This window comes from Candoia aspera, chromosome 3, assembly GCF_035149785.1.
Source record: "Candoia aspera isolate rCanAsp1 chromosome 3, rCanAsp1.hap2, whole genome shotgun sequence".
Classification (NCBI taxonomy): Eukaryota; Metazoa; Chordata; class Lepidosauria; order Squamata; family Boidae; genus Candoia; species Candoia aspera.
In genome coordinates, this window is record NC_086155.1 from 183,580,831 (window position 1) to 183,600,548 (window position 19,718).

The 19,718-nt window shown below is 42.4% G+C and overlaps 1 protein-coding gene across 1 annotated transcript in view; it reads left to right on the forward strand.

Moving 5' to 3' along the window:
• LRRC69 (leucine rich repeat containing 69) overlaps positions 1–19,718 on the forward strand; it is a 36,480-nt gene that overhangs the window by 7,865 nt on the left and 8,897 nt on the right. The window contains exons 5-7 of the mRNA XM_063299976.1: positions 2,475–2,546; positions 6,792–6,893; positions 8,463–8,642. Of these exons, the coding sequence (XP_063156046.1) occupies positions 2,475–2,546; positions 6,792–6,893; positions 8,463–8,642 (354 nt within the window). The remainder of the gene's footprint in view (positions 1–2,474; positions 2,547–6,791; positions 6,894–8,462; positions 8,643–19,718) is intronic.

Consider the following 19,718-nt stretch of genomic DNA (forward strand, 5'->3'; position numbering starts at 1 on the left):
CTTTGTCTGTACAGGTTGGCTTCCCACCTTTTGCCTGTATCTATTTTTACTGTAATGGTTTATCCCTGCTTTTTTATTTTTGTTTTTTGCTTTTCATAAAAAAATGGTTGAAACAGTTAAATGCGATTGGAATATTGCCAGAAGAGTTAATGAAAAATAATAAAAGTCTAATAAATTATTTGGACTAAGTCCAAATGTTATGTTTAATTGCTCTATTTATATGAAATATTTAAAAAATGCTGAAAATATAGAAGTATATAAGTAAAGCTAAAAGAGTCACCCCTAATCTTTAATCAAAGAAATGTATGTATATTTGAAATTGAAAAATGTTTGTGTCTGATGAAGGTGCCACAGATTATGCGAAATGTTTCCAGAATTCCACAAATTATTTTAGCTTCTGTACAAACTACTTTCTCAAATACCTGAAACACCTCTGGAAAATTTTGATCAGCTTGTATTGAAGAAAAATAGGACAAAAAAATGGAACTTTTCAGAGCAGAATTTTTCTCCAGCATGGAATACCTTGCACAATTCTAGTCATGGGGTCCTATGCAACAATATTGGTTTTCTCAGGTAGGCTGGCGCCACCTGTTTTAGTTATGGCGTCTCTCCTTTTTGTACCAAACAAGAATCCCTTTTATGATTTCTGTTTCTCTTTTGAGGTTATAATGGTAAATCCTAAGTAGCCAGCTTTGCTTCTGTATGTAGTCAAGACATTAACCCTATTAATATTTACTCCAGAGTATATAAACAGTATTATTGTTTAATACTCCAAGAATACAAGCCAAAATAAAATTAGGGAGCAAGCTCTATCATTACCACCACTGGTCTATCCTTCACTGGGAACTGTCAAAAGCTTTCCATAATGTGAGGTGATCCTTGCTTTGCTGACCTTCTAACAGGAGCTGACTTTTCTCTGAATCTTTCACTTCCCTACCTGATAAGACAATGTTAATCCTATGGGGGTGGTCAGCCCCTATGAAAGCTATACTGAAAAAAGTTGGGTTATTTTCTGTTGAATTTCAAGTAAAGTCTGTTTTGCTAAACTGATCTATATCTCTATATCTTTATCATCTTTATCATCTATATCAGTGTTTCTTAACCTTAGCAACTTTAGGATGTGTGGACTTCAACTCCTAGAATTCCCCAGTCAGCATTCTCTCTCTCTCTCTCATCTCTCTATCTCAAGTAGGATACTATTAGATTTTTAATAGTTAAGTGCTTCAAGACAGTTCAACTCGTATTGACTGTTACAGACAAATACTCCCCAACTTGACCTCCATAGAAATTTCATTATGCTACCAGCTTACATCTCTTAAATAGGACTCAGAGTTAATTGTAGATACAGTGTACTGTTCATCTGATGAATTAATGAAATAAAAAGTATCTGGATTTTTAAAAAACTTTTAAAAGACAGAGGGCAATGCAATGAGCTATTGAAGAACAAGAGCTTTAGCCAGTGGAACACAGAGGAGCTAGAAAGGGGAAAGCAGGGTTATATCTGAATGTGGGAAGGGACTTTTGATAGATCAAAGGTCAGACAAAAGAATGAAAAATAATGGATCACTTCAAAAGATACCCTTAGCAGATGTTTGTTTTAATGGGAAGGCTCAAATTGCAGAATGGCTAATATAGGCTGGTTTCCCACATCAGAACAAACCATGGTTTTTAAATGGTAGTCTACTGAATAAACTATAATTATCTGCATTAGTAAAAAACCCCCTATAAATCATGGTTTTGAAACCAGGGTGCTTAGATTCACACAACATACCAAGCAGAAAACCAAACAGCTACATGGTAGTTTAGCACAGTATGTGAGTCCAGTCCTTGTTTTTCAGCCTAATGTACACTAGTGTTATTTTGAGGCCAAAATATAACATTGTTTTAGGTTTCTGTTGAAAAGGCAGGAAATAAAATGTCACAAATAATATATTCTAATCATAGGGGCAAATAAATAACAAGACACATTATCTCCAGATTATTTAATATATAAAAAGAATTGACTCTCCCTTCTATCTATAATTTGTGTTCAGCTTCTCTTTCATGACTGCTGTCTGTCTATTCGTCCTAATTTAAGGAAGAGTGTTGCATTTTGCATTTAAGTGGTTTCTTGGGGTAATTTTTTCTATAAAAAAGACTGGAAGACTGGAACAAAATAGTGATAATGCCTTGTGAAAAAACTAAATTTGATATAATTTAGGTTACATTTAAAGATAATTAAATCAAATTAATTATTCTCCATGTATTTAACATTGCTCCTTCTGTCACATTAAAAATGATAATTTAATGGTTTCTTTTGGGGATACTCTGGGAATATATTCAAGGTGTCCAGCTCTGTGAAGCAATAAACACAGTAACTTTATGCACATTTACTTTGGAACACACTCTGCAGAACTTCAGAGTAGGTCTACTTAGGACTGCACTGTAAGCCACTTATTTTAATATTACTAATTCACATTTATCATTTTAATTAGGGAATCTGCAAGCTGAAGAGACTTAAGGTTCTTGACGTTGCAGGAAATAATATTCAGATTTTTCCCAAAGCAGTAAGTATGAGTATTAATAAATCTCTTCAATGGAAACCTCCCTCCCAATCTTCTACAGAAGTCTAATGATTGGCCCAGAAAATACCCAAATACAGTGCATTTCCAGCAATGTCATATAAATATTCTGTAAAAAGTAAGTAAAGAAAGAATAGCAATTCCAGTGAAAAGAACTAATGTAGAAGCACCTTTGAATGCCCAACGGTTTATATTTTATGAAGATGTTCATAAAAGAATGTCTTATTTAAGATTTTAAAGAAATTTTAATAAAGAGGTAGAGTCAGAGTAGTGTTTCTCAGCCTCAGCAACTTTAACATGCTGGCTGGTGAATTCTGGGACACATCTTGAAGTTGCTGAGACTGAGAAACACAGAATTTGTTGTATGAACAATCAGTACTTTTGCTCACAGAAAAGTGGTATCTGATTTCTAGTGATTCTGGCTTTCCATAGTTTCTACAGTGGCTTTTAGGAATGGTTAGAAGAAGGCATAAAAGTACCATCATACAATGGGAACTCTGACCACTGGATCTCCAACCAGTTTAGAGCAGTGTTTCTCAACCTTAGCAACTTTAAGATGTGTGGACTTCAACTCCCAGAATTCCCCAGCCAGCATGGCTAGCTAGGAAATTCTGGGAGTTGAAGTTCACACATCTTAAAGTTGCCAAGGTTGAGAAGCACTGATCTATATCATCTCCCTCTCCCTCTCCCTCTCCCTCTCCCTCTCCCTCTCCCTCTCCCTCTCCCTCTCCCTCTCCCTCTCCCTCTGTGGTTGGATTAGGTTGTGTATTTTATTGTAACCTGCCAAGAGACTTTCATAGCTGGCAGTATAAAAGATATAGTAAATAAATAAGTGCTTTGCTAAACGTGTCCATGAAAACTTGTAATCACATTTTATGTGAAATCTAAGCCATAGAATTCAAGAATTTCACACTTAATGATCTGTTATTTTATGAGAGTGAAATCATCTTTTGGCAAGGAGGTTTTTGGATTACACTCAAGGAATTCTGTCACGGTTACAATCTTTAAAATACTGTTATTTTTATAGAGATTACTATGAAGGATATGACCTGGAATATACATGTTTATTCACCCTGCTTGCCCTGAAGATATGAAAAGTCTCAAGAGTTTTTTGGTAGAGAATTGTAAGAGGTTTTGCAGATGGACCAGCTGCATAATATTTATTTATTCTATCTAATTTCGAGGCTGCCTGACTCCTTGACACTCTGGGCAGCTTACTGATAAAAGAAAAAGAATAAATATAAGAATAATATACTAGTAGTCTTAGTGCAGTATTTCTCAGTCTTGGCTGGGGAATTCTGGGAGTTTAAGTCCACACATCTTAAAGTTAACAAGATTAAGAAACACTGCGTGTGTACATATATATTTTGTACACAGCTACAATATCTACCTTAGAGATAATCAAAAGGTATCTCTTTGCACTTAATCATTCTTTACATAATACAGGTAGTTCTCACATAATGACGGCAATTCGGACCGGAATTTCCATCATTAAGTGCCATGATCGTAAAGCATGACATCACATGTCTGCACTGCTTAGCAACAGAAATTCTGGCACTTCTGGCTGCTGTCATTAAGTGAAGTGCAACATCATGTGATTGCCATTTGTGAAATCCTGCCAGCTTCCCCATTGACTTTGCTTGTAGGAAGCCAGCAAAGAAGGTTGCAAATGGTGATCATGTGATTACAGGACACTGTGACATCATAATTCCGAGCTGGTCGCCACGGTCTCCAAGTGCCTGGATTGTGATCACGGGACCATGGACTGTTGTAAGTGCAAGGACCTGTTGTAAGTTCCCCTCATTGAGCACTGTCTTAAGTTTGAATGGTCACTGAATGAGTGGTTGTTAAGTGAGGACCACCTGTATTAGCTAAGTCATTAGCTTCCAATTGTGCCTATTTTGGATGCCCCATCTAATGAAGCAGTATTCTGTTCTTTAAGAAATGTAATTTTAATGTCCAATTATGTATGTATAAAAGATAAATACAAAAAAGTATTTATTTATTTGCCAAAGACCAGTAACATGTACTTCAAGATCACTTTCAAATTACTTTTGTGTGTGTGTGTGTCAGAAGCACCTACCAAGGTGCTTCTTTATTGAAAGGATTTGCTGGTGATGTCACCATTGCCCAGGGGATGCCTGAGGGGGCTCTTTTCATGTCCCTGTTATTTTCCCACCTAAGTGGTACCTATTTATCTACTTGCATTTGCATGCTTTTGAACTGCTAGGTTAGCAGGAGCTGGGACAAGGTGACGGGAGCTCCCTCTGTCACGTGGCTCATACTCTTGGGTTTCGAACTGCCGAGCTGCCAACATTAATGGTCCTCTGACTCAGCATCTTAACCACTGAGCCACCATGGCCCCTTCAAATTACTGAAAGAATTCTTCTAAATCCAAGAAACAAAACTAATTAATGGATGGTTTTTCCAGCAGATAATATGAAGTATTAGATCCCTCTGGGAACTGGGTGCCAAGATCTATCTTAACTAGTATTGAAGGAGATCTCTACTAAACAAAAATGAATGGGATTCTCTAGCAAACCCCATAAAGAAATATCTACCAGACTATTGATCACTAGAGAAGTTCTGTTACAGAGATACTTTACCTATAACTAGAAATATCTTCTTCAGCCACAGCCTAAGTCTAGCAGAAGTCTTCCAGTCTCCCTTCGCATCCTTTGGTTTCCTTGAGCACTGGCAACAGAATTGTTAGAAGAGTCTAAGCCATTACAGGCTGGGTAAAGTTCTACCTGGGGAGACAGAAAAGGACCAGGAATAATAAGAAGAACTGAGTATATATATTAACCCACAATATTTTCTTGGGTTGTGCTGGTTTAATAGTTCCATGCTCCAGTTATGGGAACAGAGGCTATTGATTCTAGACTATGGAAATCAGAGTTATAACAGTTCTAGTTACTCCACAGTTTACCGTAGGGATGTGAATATTGTTTTCACAATAATTTGAAATAGTCTAATCAAATAGGTTTTTTAGAAAGGCTATTTTAAATGGAAGATTTGAAAAGGTAGGAATCTCTCATTCCTCTAGCATATAATGGACTGTTGCTATAGCTATTACTATTATCTATAGTCTCTCTTGCCTGTATATTGGCAAGAAGGAGAAAGGAAGTATAAGCCAACATACCCCATGAGCCAGTTTGCCTGTGTATATTTCTACAACCCCCTTATATTTGAATGCAAAACCATCTGTATTCGCTCTCAACTTGCATAAAACAAACAGGTTCAGAACGAAATGCCTGTGGAAATAAATATTCCCATCATACAATCTTGATATAACATGTTCTCGATGTGTTATTTTGATCATCTCACTATTCCAGCATAAGCATTCAGAGCTGAAAGGAAATTGCTAGTAAATGGCATCCTTATACTGTATGTAGTCATATTTATCTTCGATATTGTAGTAGTTGGTAACTTGTATGTATTCTAATGGTTCAGCATCGTAAGCTCCTAAGAACCATTCTTAGAGGGAAAACAGTCCAATTGAGTTCAAAGATCCCCATTTTGTGGGGGAGTATGGATCCCTACTTGACATTTAATACTTTACCTTTTTTTGGAACTGTTAGTGTTTTTGCTGTTACTGTATTTGTGTTTCGCCATTTTGTTTTTGTAAAAACACCCTGTTGCTTAGTAAAGTTTAATAACATGCACATTTACACAAACACACAGATGGTATAGGAACTGCAGATAAAATCAGCCAGATCAAAGGCTTTGAACACCATGTGTCAGCGACAAAAGCCATCAAAATCACTCTCTAAGCAGAGAAAAGAGTCCCACCATTTTGGTGCAGCAATAGAAAATGTTCTTTTATGCAATTTCAGATGGAAATGCAAGAGACACAAAGCCTGTTCAGTCTGGGCAGGAAAGAACATGTGGTTCTTTTTTTTTTTTTTCCAATTGTATCTGTAGCCTTATTCTTTTATCTGTACAAATACATCTTATTTATTTATTTATTTAATTAATTGATTCTGAAGATACCTGACTCCAAAAAAGACTCTGGACAGCTTATAGTTTTAAAGTATGCATAATATAAAATGGGGGGGGACCACCAATGAACACTCAGACAAAACACAAATAACCCCCCAAATTGTCAGGGCTCCACAAACACAAAATCCCAACTGCAGGCCTGGGAATTATGGCAAATAAATGGCGTTAATTGGAAAAATACTAAATGTATTGTTTTATATTTAAAATGTTTTTGTGTTATTTAAATAGATGGGATATCTTCAGCTTGAGGAACTTTACTGTGAAGATAATCCATTGCTTCAGAAAAATCCAGTTAGTGCCATACAAGAAGAGGACATTCTTACTCTTAAGGTTATTAATAGAGAAGTACACTTTCAAGAAACTATTGTTTTAACATGATGCTTTCCCTAGATTTCGAAGTAATTTGAATTTTTGATATTCAAACAATTCCAAATAACCATTTTATAGTCTGCAATATATGCTGAAAGTGATTGTTAATCAAATGAGTTCAGTACAGTAGTTTCAAGTTAAATAGATTAAAATGATTTAGCATAATACTAAGAACCTTAATTGTATGAGTTTGGGATGATTATAACATCAGTTAAAAAAGGTGGTTTGTTTTAAACATGGGTCAGTGAACAAGCTTTTGGCTGTTTTTCATATAATGCTAAACCATGTAAGTAATGATTTATGAAGCACACTAGCTGGCTTCACACATCACTAAACCAAAATAAAACAAGCCACCTTATCTCTTAGTAGAATGTGTGAATCAGCCAACAGCTCAGAAGGAAGGAGCATTTTTGATGCATGCATGAAATGTAGATGCTATCCTCTTAGAAAAAAAATATGTGTCAAATGAGGAAGAAAACTTCTTTTAAAATGGCATGGTCATTTAGACACTTTAAATATATTTGAATCAAAAAAATATGTTAATAATTAGGCCACTTTCATTGCTAATTTGTGGGCAGAGCAAACTTAAGTAATGTACAGTAGGTAATAGAACATCTTTTAGCAGCTTCGGTTGATAAATCAGGTAGTGGGTAGATTTTTGGGGGGTGGTGAGCTCAAGACAGTCTCTACTCCTGGTGACTGCCTGCAGTTCTTTTGGCAAGATTTCAGAAGTGGTTTGCTATTGCCTCCTTCCTAGGGCTGAGAGAGAGTGACTGGCCCAAGGTCCCCCAGTGGCTTTGTGCCTAAGGTGGGACTAGAACTCCCGGTCTCCCAGTTTCTAGCCTGATGCCTTAACCGGTACACCAAACCAGCTCCAATTAAATCAGGTGTGCATCCCTTGAAAAAAAACCTGGAAATTGCCCAGAATGCAGCAGCATGAGTGCTGAGTGGTGTCTGTCAAAGGTCCTACATAATCCATGTGTTAAAACAGCTTTATTGGTTATGGGTTTCCTTCCACCCCAATTCAAGGTACTCACACTGGTGTATAAAGCATTACATGGCTTAAAGTCAAGCTAACTACAGATCTGCCTACGTATTCCCGCATAGTTTCTCCATGCATTTAGATCATCAATGGAGCACATGCTGCAGCTCCCAACACAGATGCATATAACATCAGTGGTTACTTTTTCTTTCTCTTGGCAGGGACCATGTCAAGAAATAAATTGCCACTGTAATAAATTACAATCTGCCTCCTTATTAAGTTTGGAGGGGGTTAAAAGCATCCGTATTTACCCGGAGCTTTTGATGTTTTAATGTTTTAGTATTAAGTCTCTACTGTTTCTCAGTTTTTGTATTTCTTGTTCTTAATTATGTTCTAATGATGGTTTTTGCTGTATTTTTCTGAGCTGCACTGTGCTGTTAAAAAAGACAGTGGCGCATAATTTTTCTAAATTAAAACTTCAAGTTACCCACTTGAATTTCTATTACAATACTTGTCAATAATATTTATTCTGTCTTTTAATTGTACAGGAAGTAACAGCAAGATTTATTTTCACTCAGTTGGAAAACAGAAACCATCTTCTATACACAGCAATAAAAAAAAACTTAGAAGCCCAGAATTTGCTTTCTAAGAGGCAAAAATGTGCTCAGTGTGGACACAGCTTTCTGAGTATGTGGCTAGAATGTGTGCATTTCATAGATGTAAAACAGGTAAGTTACTTGGATACTGTACATTTTAAAGATTCATTTATTGCAGCTTCAGACTTTTAGTAGATTTTACTGCTGCATGCTTTTCTTTTTTTATAAAGATTTTTATTAAGTTTGAAACAAAGATAAAAACTACAAAACCCCCCAAAAAAAACTACAAAAAGAAAAAAAACTAAAGAAGTGTAATGATTGCCTATTCTAGAACACCATCAGACTCATGAGCAGGATCACAAAGATATCTGATTTATTAAAGAATAGTATGCAGGATCACAAAGAAAGCTGAGAATGAAAAAAGCGCGCCAAATGCAAACTAAAAACCCTTGGTACAAATGAGATCCCTCCCCCCATAGAATCTTCCCAAGCTCACAATCCCAGGTGCTCCTAACGGCTTCTGATGGTCTGCAGGAAAAGTCCTTGAACAAAGCACATAACCCAAACACTTTCCATTGAAATGAACATAGATACAGAGCTTGGCACAAGGTTTCACAGCAGCTCCCTCCCAAACAGAAACGCACGTCAGCGCCATGGCATGTGAAACGTTACAATGTACAGTGCACATTGAAACAGTGAACATGACATACTGCCCCCCAAAAGAAAGAAAACACTAAGCAGCAGGCTTCAAAGGGTAAGCCAAGTAGAAATGGTTTACTAAATCAGGAGCATTAACATGGCGAGCAGGCACCCATTCAGGATGAGGAAAGTGTTTCCAGTGGATCAGATACTGGAGGGTGCCTCGAAGCTTGCAAGAATCAACAACCTCCTTGACTTCAAAGTGCTGTTGGCCGTCAATCATGATCAGGGCAGGAGGAGGAGGCTGGGGATGCCAGCGGGAAGAGTGGTGGACAGGCTTGAGCAGGCTGCAATTGGAAAACAGGGTGCAAGTGTTTCAAATTGTGAGGCAGGTCAAATTTAACAGTAACTGGATTGATAAGACCAACAATAGGGAAAGGACCAATGAACTTGGGAGCAAGTTTTTTAGAGGGTTGTGGGGACTTGATGAATTTGGTAGATAGATATACTTGATCCCCAATTTTGAAATCGTGTTGCAAAGAACGATGTTTATCGGCTTGAAACTTGTAAGCAGCCTGGGCATCAGCCAAAGCCTGTTGAATCACCGGCCAGGAATCACCAAGCTTAACAGCCCAGTCAGAGGCAGAACAGGATTGGGGGGGAGGGGGTTGTGGCAGCTCAGGGATGGGAACAAAATTGTGACCAGAAACCACACGAAAAGGGGTTTGCCCGGTACTCTGATGGACAGCATTGTTGTAAGCCACTTCAGCAAAACGCAGCAATTGTCCTGATGGTAGTTAATGTATGCTCTGAGGAATTGTTCAAGGGTGGAGTTCAAAATCTCAGTAGATCCGTCAGTCTCAGGATGGGACGACGTGGACAGCACCTGTTTGGTGCCAATCAATTTTAAAAATGATTTCCAAAACTGGGAAGTAAACTGTGTCCCGTGGTCGCTGACCAAATAGGAGGGGCTACCGTGGAGACGGTAGATGTGAATGAGAAATAGGCGGGCCAGTTGCGGGGCCGATGGGATGGATGCACATGGAATGAAATGGGGTTGTTTGGAGAAAAAATATTTTACAACCCAAATGACAGTTTTCTTCTGACTGGGAGGTAGGTCCACAATAAAATCCATAGAAATCTCATCCTAGGGATGGGATGGGCTGGCCACTGGCTGTAGAAGCCCCTGTGGTTTCCCTCCTTTTTGCTTTGACATGGTACAAACAGGACAGGAAGCAACATAGTCGTTTACATCACGCCTTAAGGTTGGCCACCAAAATTGACAGCAAACCAAATGCAAGGTTTTGACAAAACCAAAGTGTCCAGCAAGTTTATCCTCATGGGAACGCTGCAAAACATCAGCTCTTAAAGTTTCAGGCACATAAAGGCAGTGCTCCACCCATACCAGACCGTTTTCAAAAGAGACATTGTCTCTATTAGCTAGCTACCAAGTGTCAGATTTCAGTGCCTGGAGAAAGTCCTTCTGTAACTGACAAGGAACTTGCACTTTCCGCTTCCCAGACTGGGCTGGGGGCGGGGTTGCCTGTGCACGGGTCTGGCTCTGAGTGACAGCAACCAAGCCCAGTTGTGGTTCAGTGAGAACAGTCCCAACTATATCTGCCACATGGTCAAGGTCCTGAGGTAAACGTGACAAAGCATCGGCCAGAAAGTTTTCCTTTCCCGGAATAAATTTTAACTGGAAGTTAAAGTGACTGAAAAATTGAGCCCAGCGAATTTGTTTAGGACTGAGATGCCGGGGGGTATGGAGGGCTTCCAAATTCCTGTGATTGGTCCAAACCTCAAAAGGGCATTTAGCGCCTTCCAGGAGGTGACGCCAGGCTTCCAAAGCGGCTTTTACAGCAAAAGCCTCTTTTTCCCAAACATGCCACCTGCGCTCAGTTTCAGAAAATTTTCTGGACAAATAAGCGCAGGGTTTTAAGTGATTTTCAGAATCTCTCTGTAACAATATAGCCCCAACTGAGGAGTCAGAAGCATCAACTTGGACCACAAAGGGGCGTTCAGGATAGGGGTGGTATAAAATAGGCTCAGCTGTGAAGAGGGTTTTTAACTTCTCGAATGCTGCCTGGCATTCAGGCGTGTCAGGGTCAGCCTCACTCCGAATAAGTCACAGACTCACTTAATAGGGATTAAGGATTTCCGGTTTATTGGAACGGAATGCTTGACAGAACGAAAAACGGGAATGGAGGCGTGGTGGCATGGTGTCCTGTTTATACCCCCTTGCCGGACCCTGTGCTCCTCCACCCTCCATTGTCCCCATTCCCCTGACCGGACGGGAGATTTAGATGTTGATGGGATTTGTGATGGTTGTTTGGGCGTTTTCCCGGCTGCCGTCTTTGTCCTATTGGTGCAGGTGCGTCCTCTGGGGCACAAGGCGTGAGTCCTTCTGTGTCATCGATGCTTATCTGAATTACCTTGTGATGTCCTCCTATTAAGCTGTAGATCAGTTCATGGGTGTGGTTGCTTGGGTGATTAGTTGAGCATTGATTTGATTGTATCCTTCCTCTCTTTCCTGATGATCATGATCCACGTTGTGAGGCTCTTGTGTGCCTTTCAATGGGGTCATGACAGGCGTCCAATTCAGCACTGCCCCAAGGTTTTTTACTTTGCGTGTCTCCCCCAAGCCCTTGGTATGGAGTAAATCAGTAAGGGGCAAAGCAATCTCAGTGAACCCCTGGATAAATTGGCGATAGTAATTACTGAACCCGAGGAAACTTTGCAATTGCCTCTGGGTGCGGGGACATACCCAACTTAAAATTGCCTGAATTTTTGCAGGGTCCATTTCAATGCCCTTGTCAGATACCCTATAGCCTAGATAGTCAAGTTGGGTCTTGTGAAACTCACATTTGGAAAGCTTGGCATAAAGCTTGGCACCTCTAAGCTTACTTAACACCTGTTTGAGAAGGCTTTCGTGTTCCTCCTTGGTTTCAGTGTAAATGAGCACATTGTGCAAATAAACTAGGACCCCTTTAAACAAATGATCATGTAATACTTCATTAATCAATTGCATGAAAACTCCGGGCACCCCAGCTAACCCAAAAGGGAGGACTTTGTACTGAAATGAACCCAGTGGGCAATTAAAAGTGGTTTTCCACTCATCTCCAGCTTGTATGCAGATGCGGAAATAGGCTTCACAAAGATCGAGCTTGGAGAAAATCTTGTCCTTAGACAAGTGAGCTAACATGTCCTTCATGAGTGGCAGAGGGTATTTGTTGCAAATTGAGATGGAATTTAACCCCCAATAGTCTGTACAGAGTCAAAGCGTGCCATCTTTCTTTTCCCGGAAGAGCACAGGTGCCCCAACTGGGGAATTTGCAGGTTCAATAAATCCCCTTGACAGATTTTTGTCAATAAAGTCCTGTAATGCCTCAAGCTCCTTCTGAGTCATTGGATAAATTTTTGGCTTGGGCAATTGAGCGTTGGGAACCAACTCTATTGCACAGTCAGTTTTCCGATGGGCGGGGGGTAGCTGCTCTGCTTCCATTTCCTCAAAGATGTCTGCAAAGTCTTGGTATCGATTGGGCAAGCCTTCTAAATGTGCCAAACTAGGGTGCGGCGTGGCAATTGCAGCCCTTCCACCCCCTGCACTTGAAGCTCTCTCCGCGGTAGGGGCTTGGTAAAACCCATCTTTAAAAGTCACAGTTCTGTGTTCCCAATTTATATGTGGGCTTCGATTGGTCAACCAGGGAATCCCCAGAATGACCAAGGGGTTGCCAACAGGTGCCACTACAAATTTCAAAGTCTCACGGTGGCTGCCCATTTGCATTGCAACAGTTCCAGTGAAATGGGTTGCCACCCCCCCCCCCCGCCATTGAATCATCCAACTGTGTGAAGATCAAAGACTGCTGGAGGGGGAAGCTAGGCAGATCCAAAGCAGCAACCAGATCAGGGTGAATCAGACACCTGGAACACCCAGAGTCAACTAAAGCCCAGACCTCTGTAGTCTTTGTGCGGGAGCCCAATTTCACTTTTACTGCTAAAGTGGGACAGCACTCACCATAGCATCCTTGCGCCCATCCTCCTCCACCTGCCTGCAGGTGCTCTTCATGGCAGGTGGCTGGCATTTCCCGCTGGCTCCTTAGAGTCATCTTCAGCCTCTCCCATAAGTAGAATACTTCCTCAGCATCGGCTGTCCCCTTGGCTGCTGTCATCCGCCGCGAGGGGGGTAGGGATTTGGCTGGCAGCTTGCCTGCTCGATCTCCAGCCTTGGCTTTTGGGCAATCAGCTGCTCGATGCCCTTCCTTTCCGCATCGTAGACACTGACCCCTCGCATAGTGCTGATCTCTCTCCTCTTCCTAGGCTCTATAGCCTGGCCGGGCAGCAGTTGCAGCACTTCGGGGTCCCCTCATGGTGGCTGGTTGTTTTTCAGGTCGTTTGGTTTGCATGAAGGTATGCTGGGTGTGCTCAGCCTTGCCGGCCAGACAGATCCATTCATATAATGTCTCTGGGTCGTCTCTACACAACGCCCACTGCAGGACGTCCCGGTTGAGTCCCTCTTTAAACCATTCTATTAAGGTTGACTGAGACCAGTCGGGGATTTTCCCAGCTAAAGCCTTAAACTCCAGGGCGTAATCAGCTATAGACAGTTGGCCCTGGGTAAGATCCTTCAGCGCCTTTTTAGCTCTTGGCTTGGCTAGAGGATCCTCAAAATGCAGCTTTAACGCCCACATGAAGTCCTCAAAATACTCAAGCTCGGGGGAGTCAGCCTCACTTAATTGAACATACCAGTCAGCTACTCGTCCCTTCAACTTGGTGGCAATGGCAGTTATTTTAGCCTCTTCGGAAGGGAAGTATGGTCCAAATTGCCTCATGTAACTTTTAGCATTAGTGAGAAAGAAAGGTAACTTGGTTGGATCCCCATCAAACTTGACAGAAAAGTCTTTCACCCCCACTCCTGTTGGAGCTGAATCAGCGGCTGCTTGAGTGGTTGGGCCCCAGGTTACAGTAGTTCTCCCTCCTCGGGGTGAGGACACTGGTGGTCGAACTCTGCGGGGTGGAGATTCATCCCAGCGCCGTCTCTGGCCCTGCTCCGCTGGCAGTCTGGGTGGGGGGATGGGGGATGATTGCTTGGAGCTGGAATCTCCTTCGCGCCTTAGCTGCCCCCCCCCCCATGATAGAGACAAGTTTCTTAATATGTACTCCATCGATTCTATTTTGGCCTCCACCACTCTTAGCCTTTCAGGGGTTTGAGATTCCTCCCTCCCTCATGTGTTAGGCTGTCTCCCTGTTGATACTGTGGTAGATTCTACGTTTGGGGTCAGTGGGAACCGATACTTCCAGGATGCCTGGGACGTCCCTGGCTGGGGTTCTCCCATTTCATCCCAGGTGATCAACTCTGCGGGCGATTCGCTGAGTGCCGGTTGCTCTGGTTCTCTCCCATCGTCAGATTCCTCCACCTCAGTGCTGGAACTTGAATCCTAATAGAAACCTGAAGGTTCTGGGGTGAGGCTCAGTTCTCCGCTCTTGACCGTTGACTCGGGCATCAAGCCAGTCGGTTCCTCAAGTCCCCCGGCCGTGAGCTTGGACGCGACCATTGTTAACTCTTTTCCCTCACAAGAAACTAATCTTGGTAGGAGCTAACGGTACTACTTTGGTGATTCTCAGCTTTATGAAATGATTGCCTATTCTAGAACACCATCAGACTCATGAGCAGGATCACAAAGATATCTGATTTATTAAAGAATAGTATGCAGGATCACAAAGAAAGCTGAGAATGAAAAAAGCGCGCCAAATGCAAACTAAAAACCCTCGGTACAAATGAGATCCCTCCCCCTGTAGAATCTTCCCAAGCTCACAATCCTAGGTCCTCCTAACGGCTTCTGATGGTCCGCGGGAAAAGTCCTTGAACAAAGCACATAACCCAAACACATTCCATTGAAATGAACATAGATAGAGCTTGGCACAAGGTTTCACAGCAGCTCCCTCCCGAACAAGCGCACATCAGCGCCATGGCATGTGAAACGTTACGATGTACAGTGCACATTGAAACAGTGAACATGACAAGAAGTGTGAAACCCAAGAAAAAAGAGTTTTGAAGATTACACAAAGAAGTGACTTCCGACTTTCAACAACAAGAATATACAGCAATTTTCATAATCAATCCCTTACTCAGTATCAAACCAAGATCACGTTATTTCTATAAATCTTTCCATTAGCACATATACAAATCACTAATGTAATTGCTCCTTCCCCTTATACAGTATAATACACACACACACACACACACATTTCTAAATCAATTTCCCTCCCCTCCAAACAACATTTATTTAATTATTTCCTTCCTACCACTATTCTATATATTTCTGTCTACTATAATAAAAATCAAATTATAAAAATAGCAATTTATTATTATACCTTATAGATACCTTATAAATCTTGCAAATCAAACAAACCTTAAAAAAGTCCAGTAAATCTTAATCCAAATCATTAAAGAGAAATGAAACCATAATAACCTCGCTATCAATCCAATTACACATGCTTAATTATTTTACCCCACTTCAAAGTATACCAAGGCATTTACATATCTCCCTATTACACACAAGGCATTTTTCTTGCAAAAATCAAACAGCCCAACTGCCCCCTTAACAACTCGGATTTCTCAGCAAAAAAAATCCCACAAAACAAATTCTCTTCTCTCCCATAATATTCCCTCAGAAAACCAAAACAATCCCCCAGAAAAAAAGCTCTTTTTGTAATCTGTAGCTCAGACTGTCGCTTTAATCCCTTCAGCACCAAAATGTAGTCTTTGCCTGGCATTATTTCAGTCTCACTGACAGTAGAAACATCTCCATCTTTGCCAAAATCTTCATCTTCCTCCATAACATCTTCAGCCAGATGACATACTTTAGAGATAATATCTTCCTCAATGTCCCGAATATTCTGCAGAATAACTTGACAGACTCTGAAAAGATCTCTTTGAAGGTCTGCTTAAGCTCACAATGAAATTCTAAAAAATCCTCTTTGAAATCCTCCATATTTCAGGCAGTAGGTTATGGTGCCCCCTAGATAGTTGACTCATGCAGATAGGAGTTAATGAGTTAATAGAAAAGTTCCAAATGAAATTGGCCCAAGAGAAAGAAGTTAACAAGCAGGTCCCAGAGAAAGTGAACAGAAAACTGAAGATTCAAAACGGCAAATCCAAAGTGTCGGAAAATATTCAAACCTTCAAATTCAGTACAAAAATGATAGCAGGAAGGCAATTATTTATTCTCAGTCCTCCTTAATCTATAAATGGGTGTCATGTTCACTGTTCCAATGTTACCGTTACATCGTAATGTTTCGCATGTCATTTGGCTGATGCGTGTTTCGTCTGGGAGGGGAGGAGGATTCCATCTCGTGGGATTGTTATGTGTTAGCAGCTGGATTGGAATGTGTTTGGGTTATCTCGTGTGTTCAAGTTTCCTTTCCCAGGATATCAGCAGAAATGGTTACCAGCACCTGGGGGGGGGGGGGAGTTTGCAATGGCAGGGCGAGGGGAGGGATTACGTTTGAGCTGAGGGTTTTTAGTTTGTATTTGGCGCGCTTTTACTCATTCTCAGCTTTCTCTGTATTTGCATACTATTCTTTAATAAATCAGATATCATTAAGTCCCTGCTTGTGAGTCTGAGTCTATTAGAGTAGGCAATCATCACATAAAGCTGAGAATCTAAAAAAATTACCGTTAGCCCCTTTCCAGATTTATTTTGTGAGGGAGAAGTGCTAGCAATGAGCAAACCAAATCCCCAAACCATGGAAAGCGAGGAATCAAGCGAGGGGGAACCTGACTCCACAGTGATAAGAATGGAGAGGGTCCCTCCTCGAGAGCTTTCAGAAGTTCGAGAGGAGTCGAGTTCCAGCCTAAGAGAAGAGGAGGTTGGAGGTAAAAGAGCCCCTGAACTGACTGGTGAGTCACCAGGCGAGCTGACCACATGGGATGAGACACAGGGATCCCTACCAGGGACGCCCAAAACGTCTTGGAAGCAGCGATACCCGAGTTCCCCAACTGTGGTAAGGCAAGAGGGAAAGGAGGATTCCCAAACCCCTGACCATATAAGACTGGTGGAGGCCAAATTGGAGTCACTAGAATTTATGTTTTGAAAGATGTCCATGGACTGGGGTCCCCGGGAGAGGAGGAGAGAGGAGTCTAGTACTAGGCATTCGACTCCTTCTTTGCCCCCAACTTCCCCGGAGGAAAGGAGTAGGACCTGGCACAGAGAGGAAGCAAGAGCGCCAAGGGTGAGGATTTCCAGGTCCCCTCCTCGAGAGCAGAGATCCCTGGGAGCTACAAGAAAGCTCGACCGCCCAGCTGTGGTGAAGGGACCACCCGGAGTGGGGGTTAAGGACTTTACCGTTAAATTTGATGGAGATCCAACTAAGCTATCGTTCTTCCTTACCAATGCAAGGAGTGATATGGATGAGTGGGAGCAGTTTTTCCATCCAGAAAGAGCCAAGATTAATGCCATTGCCACTAGGCTCAAGGGGCGGGCAGCCGATTGGTATGTGCAGTTATGTCAATCGGATGCCCCTGAGCTGGAGGAGTTCGAAGAATTCCTGTGGGCATTGAAACTACACTTGGAAGACCCGTTAGCTAAAGAAAGAGCAAAACGGGCACTGAGGGAGCTGTGCCAGGGGCCACGATTGGTGGCAGACTACGCTCTGGAATTTAAGGCTCTGGCTGGGAAGGTTGAGGATTGGTCCCAATCCACATTAATAGAACTTTTTAAGGACGGTCTGAATACGGAGGTCCTGAGGTGGTCGCTCGGCAGGGATGACCCAGATACCCTGTATGAATGGATACAGCTGGCAGGGAAGGCTGAGCATGCCCATGAGACCTTCGCTCACAGGAAGGTGATGAGATATGCTGGGCTCAGCAAGGGTTCCCGCACTGCTGCGCCCACTGAAAAGTCCAGTCAATGTGCCTGGGAAGAGGAGAGGGAGCGCCGCTATGTGAAAGGGCAATGCCTCCAATGTGGGAAGGAAGGTCACCGAGCGGCGGCGTGCCCAAAGGGAAAGACCGATGATCGTCCGGGGAAGCCGTTGGGGAAATCTCCCTCTCTACCCAGGAAAATGAAGGCAGCCATGGCTGAAACTGAAGTGGAGGAGATTCCTTACTTCAGGGGCGAGGGGGAGCCTGATCTACTCCAGCCGGTGGGAAACGCCAGCCACCTGCTTTAAAGAGCACCTCTGGGCAGGTGGTGGAGGAGGGGCGTGAACATATTTCGGTGAGTGGCAACTATCCCACACTGACCATTAAAGTGAAGTTAAGCTCCCACACAAGAACCGTTGAAGTTTGGGCATTGATCGATTCAGGGTGTTCGCGTTGCTTGATGCACCCTGATGTGGTGGCTGCTTTGGAGTTGCCCAGCTTTCCACTACAACGTCCCATGATTTTCACCCAGCTGGATGGTTCTACGGCAGGGGGGAAGCCAGTCACCCATTTTACGGGCATGGTGGCGTTGCAAATGGGCAACCACTGTGAGGGGCAGCCATTTGTGGTGGTGCCTGTGGGGGGTCCCTTAGCCATTCTAGGGATTCCTTGGTTGGTCCAACAAAACCCATATATAAATTGGGTGCACAGGACTTTGACTTTTGGGGATGGTTTCTATCAAGCCCCTGGGGAGGACGATGATCCGAAGGCTGCAGTGGGGAGGGCGGTGGCAGCAACCCCGCATTTCACTGTCACCCCACTGGAGGGCTTGCCGGAGCAATACCAAAGCTTTGCAGATGTGTTTGGTGAGAAGGAAGCGGACCAACTTCCACCTCATCGAAAAACTGACTGTGCGGTAGAGTTGGTCCCCGATGCGCAACTGCCCAAACCAAAAATCTATGCCATGACGCAAAAGGAACTGGCGGTGTTGTGGGAGTTTGTGGACAAAAACTTGGCCAGGGGTTTTATTGAACCAGCAAATTCGCCAGTGGGCGCCCCCGTCTTGTTTCGAGCGAAGAAGGATGGGACATTGAGACTTTGTACAGATTACCACGGATTAAATGCGGTCTCGATATTAAATATCCTCTGCCAATAATAAAAGACATGTTAGCACATCTGGCTAAGGGGAAAACCTTCTCTAAGCTGGATTTGTGGGAAGCCTATTTCCGCATCCGCATATGCGAGGGGGATGAATGGAAGACTGCTTTCAATTGTCCTCTGGGTTCTTTTCAGTACAAGGTTTTGCCTTTTGGGTTGGCGGGGGCACCAGGGGTGTCCATGCAATTGATCAATGAAGTGTTACATGAACATTTGTTCAAGGGTGTACTGGTCTATTTGGATGATGTTTTGATTTATACTGAAATGGAGGAGGAACATGAGCGCTTGGTGAAACAGGTGCTTAGCAAACTGAAAAAGGCTGAGCTTTATGCTAAACTTTCTAAGTGTGAATTTCATCAGACTCAGCTTGACTACCTGGGGTACAGGATCTCTGACAAGGGCATTGAAATGGATCCTGTGAAGATTCAAGCTATTTTGGGGTGGGAGCACCTGCGTACCCACAGGCAGCTCCAAAGTTTTCTTGGATTTTCCAACTATTACCGCCAATTCATCCAGGGGTTCACAGAAATTGCATTGCCTCTCACTGA